Source organism: Maylandia zebra, linkage group LG7, assembly GCF_041146795.1.
Source record: "Maylandia zebra isolate NMK-2024a linkage group LG7, Mzebra_GT3a, whole genome shotgun sequence".
Lineage (NCBI taxonomy): Eukaryota > Metazoa > Chordata > Actinopteri > Cichliformes > Cichlidae > Maylandia > Maylandia zebra.
The window spans coordinates 10,615,335-10,635,067 of NC_135173.1; the positions used below are offsets into that span (position 1 = coordinate 10,615,335).

Below are 19,733 nucleotides of genomic sequence, written 5' to 3' on the forward strand. Positions count from 1 at the left end.
TAGTGAGCTATGCCTCTCACAAGGAAGTTATCAAATGATAAAAGGACCGTAGATGGTAGTAAAGGGGAGGGGCAAACAAGCAGCGTCCTTTTTAATGAGATGGCAGTGGCAGCATGGACACGCGCCATGAGGAGAATGGTGAGAGAAAGCATGCCAGTGAAAGAAAGAGAAAACAGCAAAAGGAATAAAGAATAGACAGTGGTGTCAGTCCCGTACTCCTCTGAGACTCACCATAAGCAAACACACGGCTGATTCAGGGATGAGTTGGACAGCCATATTTGGATCCTCCTATAGATTTGTGCGCAAAGGGAATGCCTCCAATTTCCTAAAGGGACCTGCTTCGATGTCCTCTTAATCTGAGTCTTCACTCACAAAGTAAGCTCACACTGTCCAAATGAAGATCTGAAGACCTTTGATTGGTTCCCTCACTTTGTGTCCTTATAACCACCCCCCCTGTGCTGCAGACAGTCTCTTCAGTTGCAATTCTGTGGTCTCTGGAGACTGGAGTCTCTCCAGTCTCTCTCTCTCTCTCTCTCGCTCTGACTCTTCAGTCTGTGCGGTCCTCCTTCTTCCAGTTCTTTGATCTGAGAGCAGAGTAGAGCAGACCCCAACTCCTCCTTTCACATTTAAAACACTCCCCGTGAATCCCACACCCACCTCCCCCAAAACCGTTATTTGGAGGTTTGCGTCTTGCTAAATACTACTCTCCCCTCTGTTGCTGCCCTCTTCCTACCTTTTTCAGTGTACTATCTATCAACACAAAGCACATCCAGCCATGCACGTGGGGCTTCAGTGCAGCTGTTTTCTCCCGAGGCTGTCCCGTTGCTGCTCCAGGGGATGTAACCTGCTGGCATAAGTGATGCTCCCCAGTCTATAGCACTCTTCCACTGTGATGGAAAAACAGACGTTCACCTCAGCTCTCGGATCCAGCGCAGAGGGCTGCCCTTTACATTAATCCCCAGCCTCATATGTCATCAGCATGAGACAAGGGCAAAGAGGGATGCAAAAGAAGGAGGATGTTATAGACAGTCTCTACAAGGGTAGAGAATGAAGGAAAATGCAGATAGGAGGAGAGATGTAGCGTAGAGAGCAGCCCCTGGTGAGAGAGGTCCTCACTGAGATGAGTGTAAATGAAGGTGGGTGGGGAAGAGGGAGGGGAGTGAGGGATGGAAATGCAGAGAGCAGGAACAGACCGCGCCTATCGACGCCGGCTGAAACAGCAAGGCAGCATGGGATGCGAGTGAATACTCCTCAGCTCTCTTAAAAAAACGGGGGAGTGTACACGACTGAATATGCAAACCAGACATAGAGCCGTAGTGTCATGTTCACAAGCACCATTGCTCCAGATGCAGAACAATGGTTTGTTTTGCACCTTTACAGGACTGTGTTTGACATTAATAATAGCCATGAATAAAACATCTTCATCTGGCTTTGGCTTTGTCTGCAGAGAAGATGAAAAAGAGAGGCAGAGAGAGCTTATTAGAAGAAGGTCATAAATCATGTAATCATTCAACTGATGAGCTCAAGATTTAGCTTCAGCACAGCTTCAGATATTATGATTCTGATTATGTCTCCATTGTGAGTTGCTTGTTTTACTGGGTGTTTTGCAGATGGATGCATCTATTTTTAATTGCTAATTAATTAACTGTTAATTTATATAAATAACATCATGATTAAATTTTTGAACTAAGAACTTTTTTTTTTTTAACAATAGTAATCCCAAATCTTTACGAATAGTTAACTTTATTATAATAGTAGATACTTAATACCATTTAATTATTTAAACTTACTAAAATGACCTGGATTTTTACACAACATTTTAACTTGTGTAAAAATGTTGCACAATAGCAACATGTATTTGTTATTCTTGAATGAATTGTAGAAAAAGTCCTTGTAAATGGTCAGGGAGAAGACCTAATGTCCTAAGAAGTCTGAAAGCTCTTCAAGTCTGGCTCCTTGGAAGCAAAATATAAAGGCTTTTGCACAGTATTGTATCTCACTAAACTTTACTTACTTCTTCATATCGTATAGAAAGCACCATAAACGCACCTCAAATACTCGGTCAGAGGACTGATCGATTCTTGCCATATTTGGAATCTCTGATACTCTGCATTTTCACACTGGGAAAAAAGAGGGTATCTTTGGACTACTTCTTTGCAGGAAACTGAGGTATGCAACACTTAAAATAGGAACTGAAAGCTTAAGCAGTTCCCGTTTGTATTCAATGCCAGAAAAGGAAAGTTTGTAATGATGGAAACTTTAATCTAATACTTAATACTTAAACACTTTTTATTTCGGTGGTTTGAAGCCTTAAAGGTCATGATTTCTTTACGTGTAAAGACGTGCATGCGTTTTTGTTTTGTTTTTGGCGAAAGAAAGCATTTTTTCAGCAAAATATTGTCTCTCAAAAAAGTTATAAGCAACTGTTCATACCAGTAATACTGTCAATGCTCGCTCATTATGTTTCGTGTAAGCCCCGCCCCTTCACTACAGTTCGGGGCGTGCCAGGATATGAAAATGAAAGTTTGTTTTTTTCGTTTTTACCAGGGCTTTGGCTTTTCTTAGATCTGCGTGTGGAACAGCTTGAGGTGAGTAGCAGCCAGCGTTTTACTTTTCATCCTCTTTCCTCACAGATGCTTTAACTCCAAATCAAACGATAGCTCCAGTTTGCAATGAAAAGTTTTTCAGAACATTTTTTTTAACTTGTTCACAACAGGAAGAGCATTTCTCATTGCTCATTAATATTGGTGTCATTTCATTCCAAGCATTTTTTTTTTCAAACGTACGTTTGAAAAAAAAAAAGTACGTTTGAAAAAAAAAATGGCCATTTTGGAAAACGAGTGCCTACAGTTTAGAAGTTGGAACAAGTTTTAGTTGCGTTTGTTTTTGTGGTCTTTTTGCTAACATGATTTCACTGTCGTCATTTGCGGAATAGACACACTAATTATCAACGATGTAAATGGGTACTGTAAAAGATAAAGCGGAAGGGAATTAAAACAATTTGTGGAGGGGACAGCGGTCTGTCAGAGAAGTAGGAAGAGGAACACACAGAAGATTGCCGAGGGTAGAAGCAGCCCCCCCCTCCCGCTTCTTCTTCCTAGTGCCTAGTGATTATCACCGTTATAGTCTGTAGAGTACATCTTTTTTTGTACTCACAGTCTATTTACATACTTTAGTTTTGTGCTTTTCTGTGTAATTGTTATTTTCTTTTACATTTACGGTGTGCTTTAAATGCTACAGTAGACATTTAAAGTAAGTGACAAGATGCAGAAAACTTGAAGAGATGAGGATTATACTTCTAGATACCTCTCGTATCTTGATAAAACATTTAAACATTGTTATCAATTTGGTTTACACAATTAACACAATTAATTTTGTCTTTTTTGGAGTATTTACGAAAAAAAGTCATTTTGACAAATGAATGAAAGGTTTGGAAGAACTGAGTGTACACTGTTAGCCTTTGCAGTAATTTCCATAGCGTAGTACTGCAAAATCAACAGTAAAAACTCTAAAGGATGTTAGCAGTTTAGTACTGTAATTTGCATGTCATTGTGAGAAAATTCAATGAGATTACATTATTTTTATGGTACTCACTGTACTCATGGAAACAGCTGTAAAATACAGCAAATGTAACAATTGGTGATGTTACTGAAATTATACTATTACACCATCTGGATTTCTGTTCTTTTCTACTGTAGATCTAAGAGTCATTACTTAAAACCTCATTCAGAGTGTATAAAATGCAATTCATTGTGAGAGTATATAAACTACAATATACAGCATTATTTTTAACTTAAGGAGTAAGTTGCAGCTACACTAAAATGGAATTTCTTGAATTGAACCTCATATTATAATAAATGTATTTGTTTATTCAAACAATGTGAAATGTTATTACATTCCACTTGCATCAAACAACCAGTCTCACTCTTACAAAAAAGAATATTCAAGTATATTATAAGTATATTTTAAAAACTAGAAAACAAGCAAGTATACCTTTCGTTTACTTTTTATGTATTTTCTTGATTTTTTTAGACCAAATTACATTTAAGCATACTTTAAGTACAGTTAGAAGTATACAGAAAAGTATAAGTACACTTATTCTATACTTGTAGTATAGTAGTGCTAGTAGTATACTATGTAGTATGTAGTTTACCTGAAGTATACCTGAAGTACAAATAAATACCCAGCATGCATTGCAGTGCTTTAACTGTGAAATTAAAACTATGAAACAAATGATTGATGTTTTAAAACAAGAATCTGTCAAAGATTGTTGTGTAATGTCTTTTACCTTTTGAACAGAGTAAGTGGGGTAAAAAATGAAATTGTTCAAACCGTGAGTGAAAAGTGTCAATAGCGAATAAACCTCAACTCTCCAATCATTTTCTTACCTGTTTACAATATAGTTCCGGTACTTGAGCTATGAGTGTAGTTCTCTGCAGAGGAAGCCTTCTGATAGTTGGAGCTGTTATCTGACTGTTTGAGGAATGAAGGGCTTTATTACATGTGAAAAAAATAAGTTTCAACTGCCTTTTAGTTACTGTTTCAATCAGAAGTATCTCAAATATAAACTAAAAAGTAAATTAATAGTATACTTGTAACGTAAGTATTGTGCTAGAATAGAGTATATTTTAAGTATACTCTTATAGACTGGAAAGGACATTATGCTACATTTATGGTGAACAAAAAGTACATCTAAAAGTTAATTTCTAGTATACTTTTATGTACTAAAAGGGGGGCCAATATAGTCCCAAGAAGCATTAGTAGTATACGTACTAGGTAACGTATACTTGGGAAATATACTTGAAGTATACTTCATGATATGAACTTAAAGTATACTTATTTTTTGTATGGCTAGAAACAAAGACTAATTGTTACATTTAGAGTAATGTTTAAAAATGACTTCATGTATCAGGGTGTTGCTTTTTTCTCTTCTTATTCTTTCTCATACTGGAACTTCGTTTGTTTTGTATAAGGTGGTACTTTTTAAGACACCTCTAGTGAACTAACCAAAAGTCTCTGAATATGCTCTGGTGGTCATTTTACACAAGTTCAGGTGTCACATCCATGAAACCTAGACCACTAACCAGCATCAGTCCTACAACTTCACTCTCAAAATTGATAAATTCTGGGACAAGCAGAAACTGTATTTTTAGCGGTGCATTTTATGGCAGGCCAGATTGCTATTAAATGCACTCTCCTAAAGAAATAATTCCTTTGTAGCACCACTTGGTTCAAAAGAGATGTCCTGGATATACATGATAATGTAACACGGGTGTTTATGTTTGTTCATGTTTAGCGCGTTGGGTTGTGTTTTTAAAGCGATTGTTACGTTTTTAAAGCGTTTTTATGCGACAGGTGTGTGTAGCACTTGTTACACATCTCAATGGGAGAGTGATAGCCAACACCACACCTTCACCTGACGTACAATGTGACGCATTAGAAGTAGTCAGAGGTAATTGGATGGAGTTCAGTCAGGTTAAATGCACCGTTGATTGGAATTATAACTGAAGATAGTATGCTATTTGTGACAACTCTGCTAGACTCCAAATTTCTCGTCCATGCCGGAGTATCGCAAAAGTAAATGAAACATCTAAACTTAACACTTTTTCCCTAAAACTGACTGACATGGGACACATTAAAGTTGGATTGACACCAGCTAATCAGTCTGAAGGTAAGTGTTTTTTTCACTTATTCGAGAGAAGTCAGAAATGCATTCTCATTACTGTTTGTTTTGACTTTTAAGCTACCCTGCCAGGATATTTTCATTCAAGTGCTAAAACAAAATGTCAATAGTTATGACTGTGAAGACTCAAAAGACTAGTTAGTTAATAGTTGTCGATGGATTTATGAGACTTGATAAAAACTACAGAGGTTGCGCCCAAATGCTTAAAGCTGATAGCTGGTCGGTGTTTTCAGGTGTGCTTGTACTACCTGTACGGTGCGGGGTGCTGACTTAGTCAGGCTAAACCAGTTTAAGCGTCAAGATAATTGGTCTTTGAACTTTTTGCAACTATGTGTATTTGTAAATTTTGTGGCTTCCGTGCACACAAATTTATATTGTTCAGTTTGCATGTTAAAAGCCACAAACATGTAGGTAACTATAGGTTTTCTTGTGTAGCTGAGAACTGTCCTGCCACTTTCAGAACATTTTCTGCCTTTCATTCACATATGCCTAGGAATCACAGAACAAGAAGGGAGACCACTGAGGAGAACTTCTGTAAGTTCACTGGTTACCTCAGCTGTCAAGTTCCTGGATGTCGGTATTCTGCAGGGTTCATCTTTTAGTGAGGACATATTTGTTGAAATAGCCATATAAAGTAGCTTTTCCAATGATCTCTCTTTTTTCAGATGGCAACAGACCTTAAACGTGCATCTTGTGAAAGGTTGCTAAGATCATTGTGGACATTATTCACTATTAAGAAGCATCAAATCTAGAGTTGAACATGTTAATCGAGATAATACAACACATAGACTTCGTCAAACAAAGAGAACCAGGAATGAGGAAGACTGCAGTCCCAACAGTAATGCAACCTCACCTAAAAAAGTTAGATGTCTTGTGGATAGCTATGGCTGTATTCATTGGCAGCCAGTTGAACTTCCTGAGGGGGAAACGTCAGCTTTTTAGAGGAAAAGAAAGACATCGTGTTAACAATTTTTAGTTCACAAGTACCTGGAGCTGTGGAGAGACCTGATGTGGATGACTTCATGTGCCTCACATATATTTCTCAGCGGCAGCTTATCAACAGTTGTCCCTCACTTTCAGTAGCTGAAATTCAGGAGCAGTGGCCATTCTTGTTTACTCAGAAAGGTCTTTCGAACCACTTTCACAAACTCACAGGTATTGATATCAGTGAGCGCTTAAGTCAGGCCCTCATAACCAAAGGCAGAAGGATTGTTAACTATTTCTCCACCCAGAAGCTCAGATTGAACCTTGGTATAAGGACACTCATCCAGCAGATAGAAAGTGAGGAAGTTTTGACCAACAACAAGGTTGGCACAGCAGCCATACTTGTCATGATGAAGTATTAAAAGGAAAATGAAGACTCCCTCTTTGTCTTAGCAGATGTAAGCTTTTTTCATACAGCTCTAGGTTTAATGCTGTTGCTTGCTGTCCTGTTTTTTTTCCGTTACATAAAATGTCTTGGTCCTTTATCTGGCAGGAAACATCTACCAGTATGTCCCTTGTAGCAGAGAGCAACCTGCCAGGCACTCCAAGGCTGATTATGCTTGGTAAGAAGTCATTTATGAAATAGAGCTGATTAGACCATATTACAATTTCTGTTTGGCACAGGAGCTTTTCGTGGACACAGGTATCCAGTCTCTGTTTATTTAGCTCACATTTATGTAATTTCCTTTATAAACCAAGGTTGTTGGACATGCGTCTCGGTGAATCCAGCAAAGTAACAATATCAAATTTCACATTACATATTACTGATCAACATGGTAGTCTAGCTACACTAACAGCAGAAATACTGAAGTCAATATTGTAAAGTTTAACAGCAGCACAAACTATAAACTCCAAAATAACCATACAGTTGATGGAACTCCGGTAATTTAATTGGGCTGACTCTTTGTTAGGTGTGTTTAATGTGCAGAATAATTCCCAATTATGTACAATTATAATATGGTAAAACGGACTAGGCCATCAGACTGCTGAACACGTCATAGACACCTCACCTTCACTTACCAGAACTTCAACATTCAACAGTCACAACTTTCCTCCAGCGGCTTACTGAATTTGAGTGGAAAACTTCAAATTAGGTAACTGTTGTTGCCATTTATAGTTAATTTCTTGTATAATTTAAGTGAACAATGTGTTGCTACCTGTGTCTCCACAGACGATCCATGGCCCATGCTTTCTGGAAATCTACACGAGGCGAACAACAATGAAGACAAGCTCTTTCGTCATCTTGCAACAGTTTTGATTTTTTTTTTCCTTCTTTTACCCATTTGTTAAAATTTATTTCAGCTACTTACACTTTTATTGTCACACGTATTGGCTCACCCTACAAATCAATGACCTCAGTCCACAAAGCAAGGTCAGGGTTCAGTGCAGGTCAGTCAAGTTCCCTCACATCACACATGCTCATCCATGTCCTTGTGGACCCTGCTTTGTACATTGATTTGGTGGTGTGAGCCAGTATTTTGGACAAAGTGTATATAGAGGCAGAAGTGTGGGGCTTGATGTTCTATTCATTTCAATTTAGTTTATTTGTATGGTGGCAACAAAATGATTGCCAAGGCACTTCACAGTGTAGGTTTAAGACCCTACAAAATATAACTAAGAAAACTCATCACTTGAGCATATGTCGTCTGTTATGATATGGATATGACATAATATCGTTATTGTTTGTACAACCATCTGAGAAAATACATGGGTTAGATGGTTTAGTAAAAACAAGTGCTTCCTCAATCAAAATATGTTTTCAGTTCTTTTCAGTTTTTGATTTTGGAAATGTGTATTTCTGCAGAGGAAAATCAGACCTGAAATAAAAAGTGATGTAAAGCACATGAATTATATTTTGTCTGTGTGTGTGTGTGTGTGTGTGTGTGTGAGTGAGTGTGTGTGTGTGTGTGTGTGTGTGTGTGTGTGTGTGTGTGTGTCTGTGTGTGTGTGTGTGTATGACACAAATATATTAATTGGCACCCAGTTGAGGGGGAAATGCCAGCTTCCTATATCTATATATCTATATCTATGTATATATCTATGTATATATGTATATATATATATATATATATATATATATATATATATATATATATATATATGCATTTTTTATTTTTTTTAAACAGTCTCTTACAATATGTTACTGTTTCCTGAAATTACGGTAAATTACGACCTGTTAAACAGTAAATGACTGCCTGTAGGAACACGGTATCCTCTAGATGTATATTTTTGGTACTGATGTGATGATGCGTGATAACGGTAAGTTACTGGTAAATATATTGCAGTTTATTACCTTGCAGCGTGCTTACAGTGACATACCGGGAATAAACAGTATGTCACTGTACCGTTTATACCAATACACCAATACCAATTTCTGTGATAAGAAATACCAATTTCTTATCACAGTATGATGTTACTTTGTTGACATAATTTACGACATAACGGTATCTCACTGGCATCACTGTCGCCAGTGAGATACCGTAAAAAAGGCTACAGTGCGTTACCATAATTTGTCCAAGAGTATTATACCACAACAGCAAAAAACGGTATCATCCTGCAGAACGGTAACCTACCGTAACACGGCGTCATGGTATGACGCTGGCAACAGTGACGCCAGTATGTTGCCTTAAAGTGGAGATGAAAAGTCTAACAGTGTAGTCTAGTTTTTTTTCTTTCTAGCTTCTGCAAATTCAGAATACACAATTTCAAAAATGTTGTGAGAAGTGCACCAGTATTATTAGAAAGTGGAAAATGTGTGTCAGTGTCTTGCTTCCAGCTGCTTTCATGTTAGTGCAACAACAAAGACTTCTAAGGTGTTGTAAAAATACTCATAAAAGTTTCTCTGTGTCATTTTATTATGTTTTAAGGTTTTGTACCTGAGTTCAGCAGGTGATGGAACTGCAGAGACCTGACATTGAATCAGTTGGAAACGAAAGCTTGGAGAACTGGCAGTTAATTGACTCTGGTGGATTTGGTCAAGTCTTCAAGGCTAGACACAAGAAGTGGAGGTGTGACGTGGCCATTAAGCTACTTCAACATGCTGCTGGGTAAAATTAGAACATAACATTTTTTTCTTTCTATACTTCCAAGTACATGAACTAGTCCTTTCCTAAAGCCTTTTGCATTTTCCTTCCAGCACTAGGGACATAGAACTGTGTGAGGAGGCAAATCATATGGCCAAAGTCTCCTTACACAGTTCTGTGCTGAGGCTTTATGGAATATATAGGGGATGTCCACCAAATGGAGGGCAGAACATTCAGTTGGGAATTGTTATGGAGCTCATGGATAGAGGATCTGTTCAGACCCTGCTGGAGACTTTGTCAGGTCCACCACCATGGCCTCTGGCCTTCCGCTTGGCCTACGAAATCGCTCAAGGAATGAACTTCCTCCATGAGAAGAACATTTTGCACCATGACCTAAAGCCAAGCAATGTACTGCTGGATGATGACCTTCATGCCAAGGTAAAGTGCTATCCACTCAACTCATTAGTTTATACTGATGTAATTGTGTTATTTTATTTTTTTCCTTGATTATTTTGCAGCTGGCAGATTTTGGTCTGTCCAGGGTTTCCACCAGTGCTCTGATGAGCTCTGAAGAAATGTCCACAGTGAAAGGAGGCACATGTCAGTACATGCCTCCAGAGTCTTTTGATCCATCATATAAGCCTGTTCGTAAATTCGACATATACAGGTAAACATTAAAAGAATAGTTGTGGGGATTTATGTATGATTATAGATTTTACCTTAAACACATTGTGTTAATTCCTTCTCTTTCTTTATCTTGTAAAGCTATGGTATTCTTCTGTGGTCTATTATTTGCGGGAAAAAGCCTTTTCCAGGTACAATGAATGGATTTCAGTTACTTATCATTTTCCATAAATTTCTCTATGTTTGTGTGTTTGTTTTTCCTTATAAGTTTCCAGTTTATTGGTCAAATATTTGCCCTTCTTTAAAAAAAAAAAAAAAAAAAATTTCATTTATATTTTATGTTTTACATTTAATATAACTATTATCAATACAATGTGAGGCACTTCCATAAAAACATTCTCTCGTTTGTGCTCATGTTTTTTAATGAAAGTCTTTATTGTATTTCACACAGATGCTACTCTAGCTCTTTTGGCACTGAAGATCCCAAAGGGGGACAGACCTCCCTGTAAAGAAATAGACCAGACAAAGGCAGAAGGGCTGAGAGAGCTGGTTGGCCTCATGAAGAGGTGCTGGGATGGAGATCCATCCCAGAGGCCAGACTTTGGAGGTATGTGTTCACTACCTGTATTAAACACTCTGTATTAAACAGACCATTTTTATATGTGCACGAAACCACTAACAATTAATGAACTCTCTACTTTTCGTACATTATGCCTTTTAAACATGGACCATGGTTTTGTTTCAGAGTGTGATGAAATCACTAAGGATGTGTTCTCAAAGCACAGGGCGGGGATTCACCAGGCAGTCGGACAAGTCATGAAAAAATTGGTGCAACTCAATTTATAATTTCAGAAATGAACTAATAAAGTAGTCAACAATTTCAATTTTGGAGGGAGCACTTTTATCAGACTTCTTTGGGTACTGTTTACTTTCCTAGGATTCACAACATGGTAATCAATATCCTGACACATGTGGTCCACTCGGTGTTAATCATGAGATGCCAGGTAGATTCTTCAGTATGGTTTGTCACTTTATTCTCAGACTTATTCCTTTCTTATTAACAATGAACATCATACAGATATTTCTCTTTTTTTCAGGACAGTCAGAGTCAAATGATAAAGTTGATGGAAGAACTGAAATGCAGGTATTTAATATGCACTCACAAATCTACCTCTCACAAAGTGAAAAGAAATGTTATCAAGTCTTTCTCAAGTGTTTCTTGATCATTTTAATTACACTTTGCATCATTAGACAGAATGAATGATCTTATTAGTTGATTTTCACATTATGCCACATGTCACTTGGACACAAGTAGGAAGGATTCACAATCACAATGTACTGTAAAAATAGATATTAGTGTAAAGCTTTAGTTCAAGAGTAAAACTTGATAATAGCAATTAATGGTGAAGACGTTTATCAGACTTCTCTGCGTTCTGTTTATCTCTCTGGTCTAGAATATGCAACTTGGTCATCAAGATTCCAACATGTCACGTCCATCTGGTTTCACTGCTGAGATGCCAGGTTTGTCACTTATGTTTATTCTAGGGTTTAACGCAGATTAGGGTTAGGGTTAATGCGTTAATGCGGATAAATCCCTTTTTAACGCGTTAACGCTGACAGCCCTAGTTTATTCTCATACACATTTCTTTCTTATTAACAAGAAACATCAGACATATATATTTTTCTTTTTCAGGACCGCCAGCATCAAATGATACTGTGGACATCCCATTGCAGGTATTTTTTATTTGGACTTTGTCCTTTGCCTCTCAGTTCTCAGGGTGACTTCATTTAATCAAGTCTCATTTTGATCAGAAGATACTTGAGAACAACAAAACCAACTTAAACATTTGTACGTAAATATTGTTATGTATAAATACATGTAATAAATTTTGTGCTAAAGAGGATGGATGTTTCCAATTTTTACCTCCCTCAGAAACAAAGTAGGCAAACCAAAAGCTGTGTCAAATTAAAAAGATAAAACATAAAAAAAATCATCCTAAACAATCAAAAGGATTCACAGTCAAATCAGATGTTTGTGTGCTGATATGGTTAAAAAAAAGAGACTACATAAATTTTCTTTTCTTTTGGCAGCAGAATAATGTGAGCAGTTCTGCTAGAAATCTGACTGAAAATGAAAAAGGTGTGTATTATATATTATTTCACAGTCAAATTCACAATTTTTATTTCATGATTTTTAAATACATGCTTTCTTTTTTCTTCATTTATAAGCAGCAGACTTTGTTGATAAAAACAGGGCAACGTTAATCAAAGAAGTTTCTGAAGTGCTGGCGATAGCAGAAGAGCTTGGAAACCTGGTCCATCCTGAAGCCTATTCAAATATTCAAGCTAAACCGACAAGTCAAGATAAAATGAGGGAGCTCTTTCAAAGAACACTGCGTTCAGGAGGGTGGAGGGTCAAAGCAGCCTTCTTTGATGCCCTTAAAAAAAATCATCCAGAACTAGTGGAGAGGCTTGGTATGATTTGCTCTTATTAAAAAGGTCAAATATGGTTTAACATGTATAACAAGTTAATAGTTTCTCCTTTATTTTCTGTAGGTGGCTAGTTCAAAGGAAGAGAAAGAGGAAAGAAGGAAGAAAAAGAAGAGACAATGGTGTCAATCCTATAATCATCCCATTTATTAGGGATGAGTTGGACAGCCTTATCAGGATCCTTTGTACAGATTTGTATACAAAGTGAATGACACCGGTTTCCTAGACAGACTGTCTTTGTTGTCCTGTTACTAAGAATCTTCACTCTAAAAGAAAGAGGGATGTGAGAGACAAATAAAAATCCAGCAAGCAAGAACACACCACACCTATTAACACCAGCTGAAACAGCAAGCCATCATGGGATATGAGTGAATACTCCTCAGTTTACTTAAAGAAAGGGGTTTGCTTAATGCGTGACACAGATCATTGTCCTATTGTGCTTTGCAAGCACTAGTTCTTTGTGCTTTCAAAGGATTGTGTTGGACGTTAATAGTCTGCATTAAAAAAACATTTTAATTGGGCTTTTTAATATTTTACTGTTAAACCTTCTTACAAGGACCTGTATTTTATCAACATGTTTAGACATAAAAACTAAAATTGATATGTATTTGCCTACTCAGTAGAATTGCTTATTTTGTACTCTATACACAGATGTTCTGCTGATTTTACTTTAAATGATCATCTGTCTCTCTGTTAATGATAATAAACTCGTGCTACCCATCAACCTCCTAGTAGATGTACATGTTCCAGGTCCGATTCACAAGATTTTGGAAAATTTGACCTCTGACCTTGACATCACATTCAAAGTTACTTAGATTTGAACTTTTGGTTGGTGAAATTATAGTATGAATGAGAAAACCTGACCTCTGACCTTGACATCGAGGTCACTGAAATTAGAACTCTTCCAAGATTTTTAGTAGCTGCAACTATAGTTTGAATTTCAAAATATTATGCCACCTCATTTTTGAGTTATTGCATTCAGAAAACTTGGGTCACCACGCCATCCGCCAGGGGAGTATTGACAATACCCATCACAGGAGTGTGTGAGGGTGCAGCTCAAGCGTGAAGGAGTCTTTACATCAACTACATGAACATTTCTGACTCGCACTGGAATAAATTGGCCGTGGATAAATCAATGAAATGTTTAAAATCAGTTGCATGGATCATAGTGTTAAAAGGGCAAAAGGGCTCTGCGTCAACCAGCAGAGCACTGAAAATCCCTTATTAGTCATTAAATCTTTGGAGCAGCATATGATTTATGTGACAGTGCAATGATCTTGTTTTTACTAGAAACAAACAAGCTGTGAAGAAGTTATAAACTTGACTCTCTTAGTCAAAAGCATAAAACTCCAAAGTAAAGTCCTGAAGTAAAACAGTTTTTTATTACATGGAAATGATCGGCCAGCTGAAAAATGTTGAAAATTCAATCAACTAGTGGGAATTTTTAAATTAATGGCTCCAGTAGGATAGACATGCAATTACTGGCACTTGTATCCACTTTTGAAAGATTGTTTCATTTCTCTGACCCACTACAGTGCTTCACGTTGTTACACCAAAACTACCAAAAATAAATGTATCCATATAAGTGACTGCCTATGACTGTTTTTCAATTTTTCTTTTATTTTTTCTTTATAATTAAGTCGTTGACCAGATCATCATCTATACCCAGGGGATGCTATACCCTGTATTTACGGACTTCCAAAGATCAACAAAGATCCCACTCAGACCCATTGTTAGCAGCATAATCTAAGCTACCTGCAACATTTCTAAAAATCTTGCCACCATCCACCCTTGTGGGGAACACCCCCCATCACATCAAAAAACTCCACCGACTTCACCAACAAGGTCTAGAAACTTACAGCATCAAACTTTGATACTCTAGTTAAACACTTTTTATAGCGGTGGTTTGAAGCCTTAAAGGTCATGATTTCTTTACGTGTAAAGACGTGCATGCGTTTTTGTTTTGTTTTTGGCGAAAGAAAGCATTTTTTCAGCAAAATATTGTCTCTCAAAAAAGTTATAAGCAACTGTTCATACCAGTAATACTGTCAATACTCGCTCATTACCTTTAATGTAAGCCCCGCCCCTTCACTACAATTCGAGGGCGTGTCAGGATACGAAAATGAAAGTCGGAACGTCTGTTTTTTTTGTTTTGTTTTTTTTGACCACGGCTTTGGTTTGAACTAACTCTTAGATCTGCATGTGGAACAGCTTCAGGTGAGTAGCAGCCAGCGTTTTACTTTTTTATCCTCTTTCCTCACAGATGCTTTAGCTCCAAATCAAACGACAGCTCCAGTTTGCAAAACAATACGCTACGAAATGTCCCTCAGAACTTTTCTTTCTTTATTACTTGTTCACAACAGGAAGACCATTTCTCGTTGCTCATTAATATTTTTTGTCATTTCCTTCCAAGCATTTTTTCAAACGTGTTAGGACATTTGGACACAGTATTATCAACGATGTGAATGGGTACTGTAAAAGATGAAGCGGAGTGGAATTAAAACAATTTGTGGAGGGGACAGCGGTCTGTCAGTGAAGTAGGAAGAAGAAGACACAGAAGAGTGAGGGTAGAGCCTTACTGGCTGTATAGGAGTTTAGTCTCCTTTTTTTCTTTCTAGCTTTGGGAAATTCAGAATCCAGAATTTCAAAAATGTCGTGAGAAGTGCACCAGTATTGCTAAAAAAGTGGAAAATGTGTATCAATGTGTTGCTTCCAGTTGCTTTCATGTTAGTGCAACAACAAAGACTTCTAAGGTGTTGTAAAAAATACTTACAAAAGCTGGGTTTATTCTCCTCACTGTGTCATTTTATTATGTTTTAAGGTTTTGTACCTGAGTTCAGCAGGTGATGGAACTGCAGAGACCTAAATTAGAATCAGTTGGAAACGAAAGCTTGGAGAACTGGCAGTTAATTGGCTTTGGTGGATTTGGTCAAGTCTTCAAGGCTAGACACAAGAAGTGGAGGTGTGACGTGGCCATTAAGCTACTTCAACATGCTGCTGGGTAAAATTTGAACAGAACTATTTCTTAATTTTTATACTTCCAAGTACATGAACTAGTCCTTTCCTAAAGCTTTTACATTTTCCTTCCAACACTAGGGACATAGAACTGTGTGAGGAGGCAAATAATATGGCCAAAGTCTCCTCACACAATTCTGTGCTGAGGCTTTATGGAATATATAGGGGATGTCCACCAAATGGAGGGCAGAACATTCAGTTGGGAATTGTTATGGAGCTCATGGATAGAGGATCTGTTCAGACCCTGCTGGAGACTTTGTCAGGTCCACCACCATGGCCTCTGGCCTTCCGCTTGGCCTACGAAATCGCTCAAGGAATGAACTTCCTCCATGAGAAGAAGATTTTGCACCATGACCTAAAGCCAAGCAATGTACTGCTGGATGGTGACCTTCATGCCAAGGTAAAGTGCTATCCACTCAACTCATTAGTTTATACTGATGTAATTGTGTTATTTTATTTTTTTCCTTGATTATTTTGCAGCTGGCAGATTTTGGTCTGTCCAGGGTTTCCACCAGTGTTCTGATGAGCTCTGAAGAAATGTCCACAGTGAAAGGAGGCACATGTCAGTACATGCCTCCAGAGTCTTTTGATCCATCATATAAGCCTGTTCGTAAATTCGACATATACAGGTAAACATTAAAAGAATAGTTGTGGGGATTTATGTATGATTATAGATTTTACCTTAAACACATTGTGTTAATTCCTTCTCTTTCTTTATCTTGTAAAGCTATGGTATTCTTCTGTGGTCTATTATTTGCGGAAAAAAGCCTTTTCCAGGTACAATGAATGGATTTCAGTTACTTATCATTTTCCATAAATTTCTCTATGTTTGTGTGTTTGTTTTTCCTCATAAGTTTCCAGTTTTCTGGTCAAACAATTTTTGCCCTTCTTTGTAAAATTAAATTTTAATTTAGATTTCATGTTTTACAGCTAATATAAACATTATCAAGAAACTTCCAAAAATACACTGTCTCATTTGTGCTCATGTTTTTTAATGAAAGTCTTTATTGTATTTCACACAGATGCTACTCTAGCTCTTTTGAAACTGAAGATCCCAAAGGGGGACAGACCTCCCTGTGATGAAATAGACCAGAGAAAGGCAGAAGGGCTGAGAGAGCTGGTTGGCCTCATGGAGAGGTGCTGGGATGGAGATCCATCCAAGAGGCCAGACTTTGGAGGTATGTGTTAACTACCTGTATTAAACACTCTGTATTAAACAGCCGACGTTTTATATGTGCATGAAATCACATATATTCACAATCACATTTTGTTTCAGGGTGTGATGAAATCACTAAGGATGTGTTCTTAAAGCACAGGGCGGGGATTCACCATGCAGTCGGACAAGTCATGAAAAAATTGGTGCAACTCAACTTATAATTTCAGAAATGAACTAATAAAGTAGTCAACAATTTCAATTTTAGATGGAGCACTTTTATCAGACTTCTTTGGGTACTGTTTACTTTCCTAGGATTCACAACATGGTAATCAATATCCTGACACATGTGGTCCACTCGGTGTTAATCATGAGATGCCAGGTAGATTCTTCAGTACGGTTTGTCACTTTATTCTCAGACTTATTCCTTTCTTATTAACAATGAACATCATACAGATATTTCTCTTTTTTTCAGGACAGTCAGAGTCAAATGATAAAGTTGATGGAAGAACTGAAATGCAGGTATTTAATATGCACTCACAAATCTACCTCTCACAAAGTGAAAAGAAATGTTATCAAGTCTTTCTCAAGTGTTTCTTGATCATTTTAATTACACTTTGCATCATTAGACAGAATGAATGATCTTATTAGTTGATTTTCACATTATGCCACATGTCACTTGGACACAAGTAGGAAGGATTCACAATCACAATGTACTGTAAAAATAGATATTAGTGTAAAGCTTTAGTTCAAGAGTAAAACTTGATAATAGCAATTAATGGTGAAGACTTTTATCAGACTTCTCTGCGTTCTGTTTATCTCTCTGGTCTAGAATATGCAACTTGGTCATCAAGATTCCAACATGTCACGTCCATCTGGTTTCACTGCTGAGATGCCAGGTTTGTCACTTATGTTTATTCTAGGGTTTAACGCAGATTAGGGTTAGGGTTAATGCGTTAATGCGGATAAATCCCTTTTTAACGCGTTAACGCTGACAGCCCTAGTTTATTCTCATACACATTTCTTTCTTATTAACAAGAAACATCAGACATATATATTTTTCTTTTTCAGGACCGCCAGCATCAAATGATACTGTGGACATCCCATTGCAGGTATTTTTTATTTGGACTTTGTCCTTTGCCTCTCAGTTCTCAGGGTGACTTCATTTAATCAAGTCTCATTTTGATCAGAAGATACTTGAGAACAACAAAACCAACTTAAACATTTGTACGTAAATATTGTTATGTATAAATACATGTAATAAATTTTGTGCTAAAGAGGATGGATGTTTCCAATTTTTACCTCCCTCAGAAACAAAGTAGGCAAACCAAAAGCTGTGTCAAATTAAAAAGATAAAACATAAAAAAAATCATCCTAAACAATCAAAAGGATTCACAGTCAAATCAGATGTTTGTGTGCTGATATGGTTAAAAAAAAAGAGACTACATAAATTTTCTTTTCTTTTGGCAGCAGAATAATGTGAGCAGTTCTGCTAGAAATCTGACTGAAAATGAAAAAGGTGTGTATTATATATTATTTCACAGTCACGGTCACAGTTTTTATTTCATGATTTTTAAATACATGCTTTCTTTTTTCTTCATTTATAAGCAGCAGACTTTGTTGATAAAAACAGGGCACAGTTAATCCAAGAAGTTTCTGAAGTGCTGGCGATAGCAGAAGAGCTTGGAAACCTGGTCCATCCTGAAGCCTATTCAAATATTCAAGCTAAACTGACAAGTCAAGCTAAAATGAGGGAGCTCTTTCAAAGAACACTGCGTTCAGGAGGGTGGAGGGTCAAAGCAGCCTTCTTTGATGCCCTTAAAAAAAATCATCCAGAACTAGTGGAGAGGCTTGGTATGATTTGCTCTTATTAAAAAGGTCAAATATGGTTTAACATGTATAACAAGTTAATAGTTTCTCCTTTATTTTCTGTAGGTGGCTAGTTCAAAGGAAGAGAAAGAGGAAAGAAGGAAGAAAAAGAAGAGACAATGGTGTCAATCCTATAATCATCCCATTTATTAGGGATGAGTTGGACAGCCTTATCAGGATCCTTTGTACAGATTTGTATACAAAGTGAATGACACCGGTTTCCTAGACAGACTGTCTTTGTTGTCCTGTTACTAAGAATCTTCACTCTAAAAGAAAGAGGGATGTGAGAGACAAATAAAAATCCAGCAAGCAAGAACACACCACACCTATTAACACCAGCTGAAACAGCAAGCCATCATGGGATATGAGTGAATACTCCTCAGTTTACTTAAAGAAAGGGGTTTGCTTAATGCGTGACACAGATCATTGTCCTATTGTGCTTTGCAAGCACTAGTTCTTTGTGCTTTCAAAGGATTGTGTTGGACGTTAATAGTCTGCATTAAAAAAACATTTTAATTGGGCTTCTTAATATTTTACTGTTAAACCTTCTTACAAGGACCTGTATTTTATCAACATGTTTAGACATAAAAACTAAAATTGATATGTATTTGCCTACTCAGTAGAATTGCTTATTTTGTACTCTATACACAGATGTTCTGCTGATTTTACTTTAAATGATCATCTGTCTCTCTGTTAATGATAATAAACTCGTGCTACCCATCAACCTCCTAGTAGATGTACATGTTCCAGGTCCGATTCACAAGATTTTGGAAAATTTGACCTCTGACCTTGACATCACATTCAAAGTTACTTAGATTTGAACTTTTGGTTGGTGAAATTATAGTATGAATGAGAAAACTTGACCTCTGACCTTGACATCGAGGTCACTGAA

General features: G+C 37.2%; 3 protein-coding genes across 9 annotated transcripts in view; 2 read left to right on the top strand and 1 right to left on the bottom strand.

The window, feature by feature from the left end:
* frmd4a (FERM domain containing 4A) overlaps nucleotides 1-1,045 on the bottom strand; it is a 96,503-nt gene extending 95,458 nt beyond the window's left edge. Inside the window, exon 1 of the mRNA XM_024803097.2 lies at nucleotides 232-1,045. Within this exon, the coding sequence (XP_024658865.1) occupies nucleotides 232-276 (45 nt within the window). The 5' untranslated portion in view covers nucleotides 277-1,045. The remainder of the gene's footprint in view (nucleotides 1-231) is intronic.
* A 1,434-nt stretch (nucleotides 1,046-2,479) lies between these two features.
* LOC101477854 (receptor-interacting serine/threonine-protein kinase 3) lies at nucleotides 2,480-13,528 on the top strand. 5 transcript variants are annotated; one of them, XM_024803328.2, is made up of 14 exons: nucleotides 2,480-2,588; nucleotides 9,535-9,714; nucleotides 9,804-10,128; nucleotides 10,209-10,357; nucleotides 10,456-10,505; nucleotides 10,766-10,921; nucleotides 11,060-11,142; nucleotides 11,252-11,318; nucleotides 11,412-11,458; nucleotides 11,769-11,835; nucleotides 12,008-12,048; nucleotides 12,406-12,454; nucleotides 12,544-12,789; nucleotides 12,871-13,528. In XM_024803328.2, the coding sequence occupies exons 2-14, from the start codon at nucleotides 9,560-9,562 to the stop codon at nucleotides 12,876-12,878; spliced, it is 1,443 nt and encodes a 480-aa protein (XP_024659096.2). In that variant the 5' UTR covers nucleotides 2,480-2,588; nucleotides 9,535-9,559; the 3' UTR covers nucleotides 12,879-13,528. The 5 variants fall into 5 exon arrangements, with proteins under 5 accessions (XP_024659096.2, XP_024659097.2, XP_024659098.2 ...); XM_024803329.2 differs by having other exon boundaries at nucleotides 12,547-12,789; XM_024803330.2 differs by having other exon boundaries at nucleotides 12,409-12,454.
* A 1,383-nt stretch (nucleotides 13,529-14,911) lies between these two features.
* LOC106674752 (receptor-interacting serine/threonine-protein kinase 3) lies at nucleotides 14,912-19,565 on the top strand. 3 transcript variants are annotated; one of them, XM_076885725.1, is made up of 14 exons: nucleotides 14,912-15,021; nucleotides 15,626-15,805; nucleotides 15,901-16,219; nucleotides 16,300-16,448; nucleotides 16,547-16,596; nucleotides 16,842-16,997; nucleotides 17,096-17,178; nucleotides 17,288-17,354; nucleotides 17,448-17,494; nucleotides 17,805-17,871; nucleotides 18,044-18,084; nucleotides 18,443-18,491; nucleotides 18,581-18,826; nucleotides 18,908-19,565. In XM_076885725.1, exons 2-14 carry the CDS (start codon nucleotides 15,651-15,653, stop codon nucleotides 18,913-18,915), a joined length of 1,437 nt encoding a protein of 478 aa, XP_076741840.1. In that variant the 5' UTR covers nucleotides 14,912-15,021; nucleotides 15,626-15,650; the 3' UTR covers nucleotides 18,916-19,565. The 3 variants fall into 3 exon arrangements, with proteins under 3 accessions (XP_076741840.1, XP_076741841.1, XP_076741842.1); XM_076885726.1 differs by having other exon boundaries at nucleotides 18,584-18,826; XM_076885727.1 differs by having other exon boundaries at nucleotides 18,446-18,491; nucleotides 18,584-18,826.
* Nucleotides 19,566-19,733: the final 168 nt, after the last annotated feature.

What these genes read in the sequence shown, in the direction of transcription:
- LOC101477854 (XM_024803328.2), top strand. Translation starts at nt 9,560, where the DNA reads ATGGAACTGCAGAGACCTGACATTGAATCAGTTGGAAACGAAAGCTTG. An exon ending in ATGATGACCTTCATGCCAAG is followed by an intron (nt 10,129 to 10,208) that starts GTAAAGTGCTAT and finishes ATTATTTTGCAG; the next exon opens with CTGGCAGATTTTGGTCTGTC. An exon ending in CCAGAGGCCAGACTTTGGAG is followed by an intron (nt 10,922 to 11,059) that starts GTATGTGTTCAC and finishes GTTTTGTTTCAG; the next exon opens with AGTGTGATGAAATCACTAAG.
- LOC106674752 (XM_076885725.1), top strand. Translation starts at nt 15,651, where the DNA reads ATGGAACTGCAGAGACCTAAATTAGAATCAGTTGGAAACGAAAGCTTG. An exon ending in CGGAAAAAAGCCTTTTCCAG is followed by an intron (nt 16,597 to 16,841) that starts GTACAATGAATG and finishes TATTTCACACAG; the next exon opens with ATGCTACTCTAGCTCTTTTG. An exon ending in TCTGACTGAAAATGAAAAAG is followed by an intron (nt 18,492 to 18,580) that starts GTGTGTATTATA and finishes TTCATTTATAAG; the next exon opens with CAGCAGACTTTGTTGATAAA.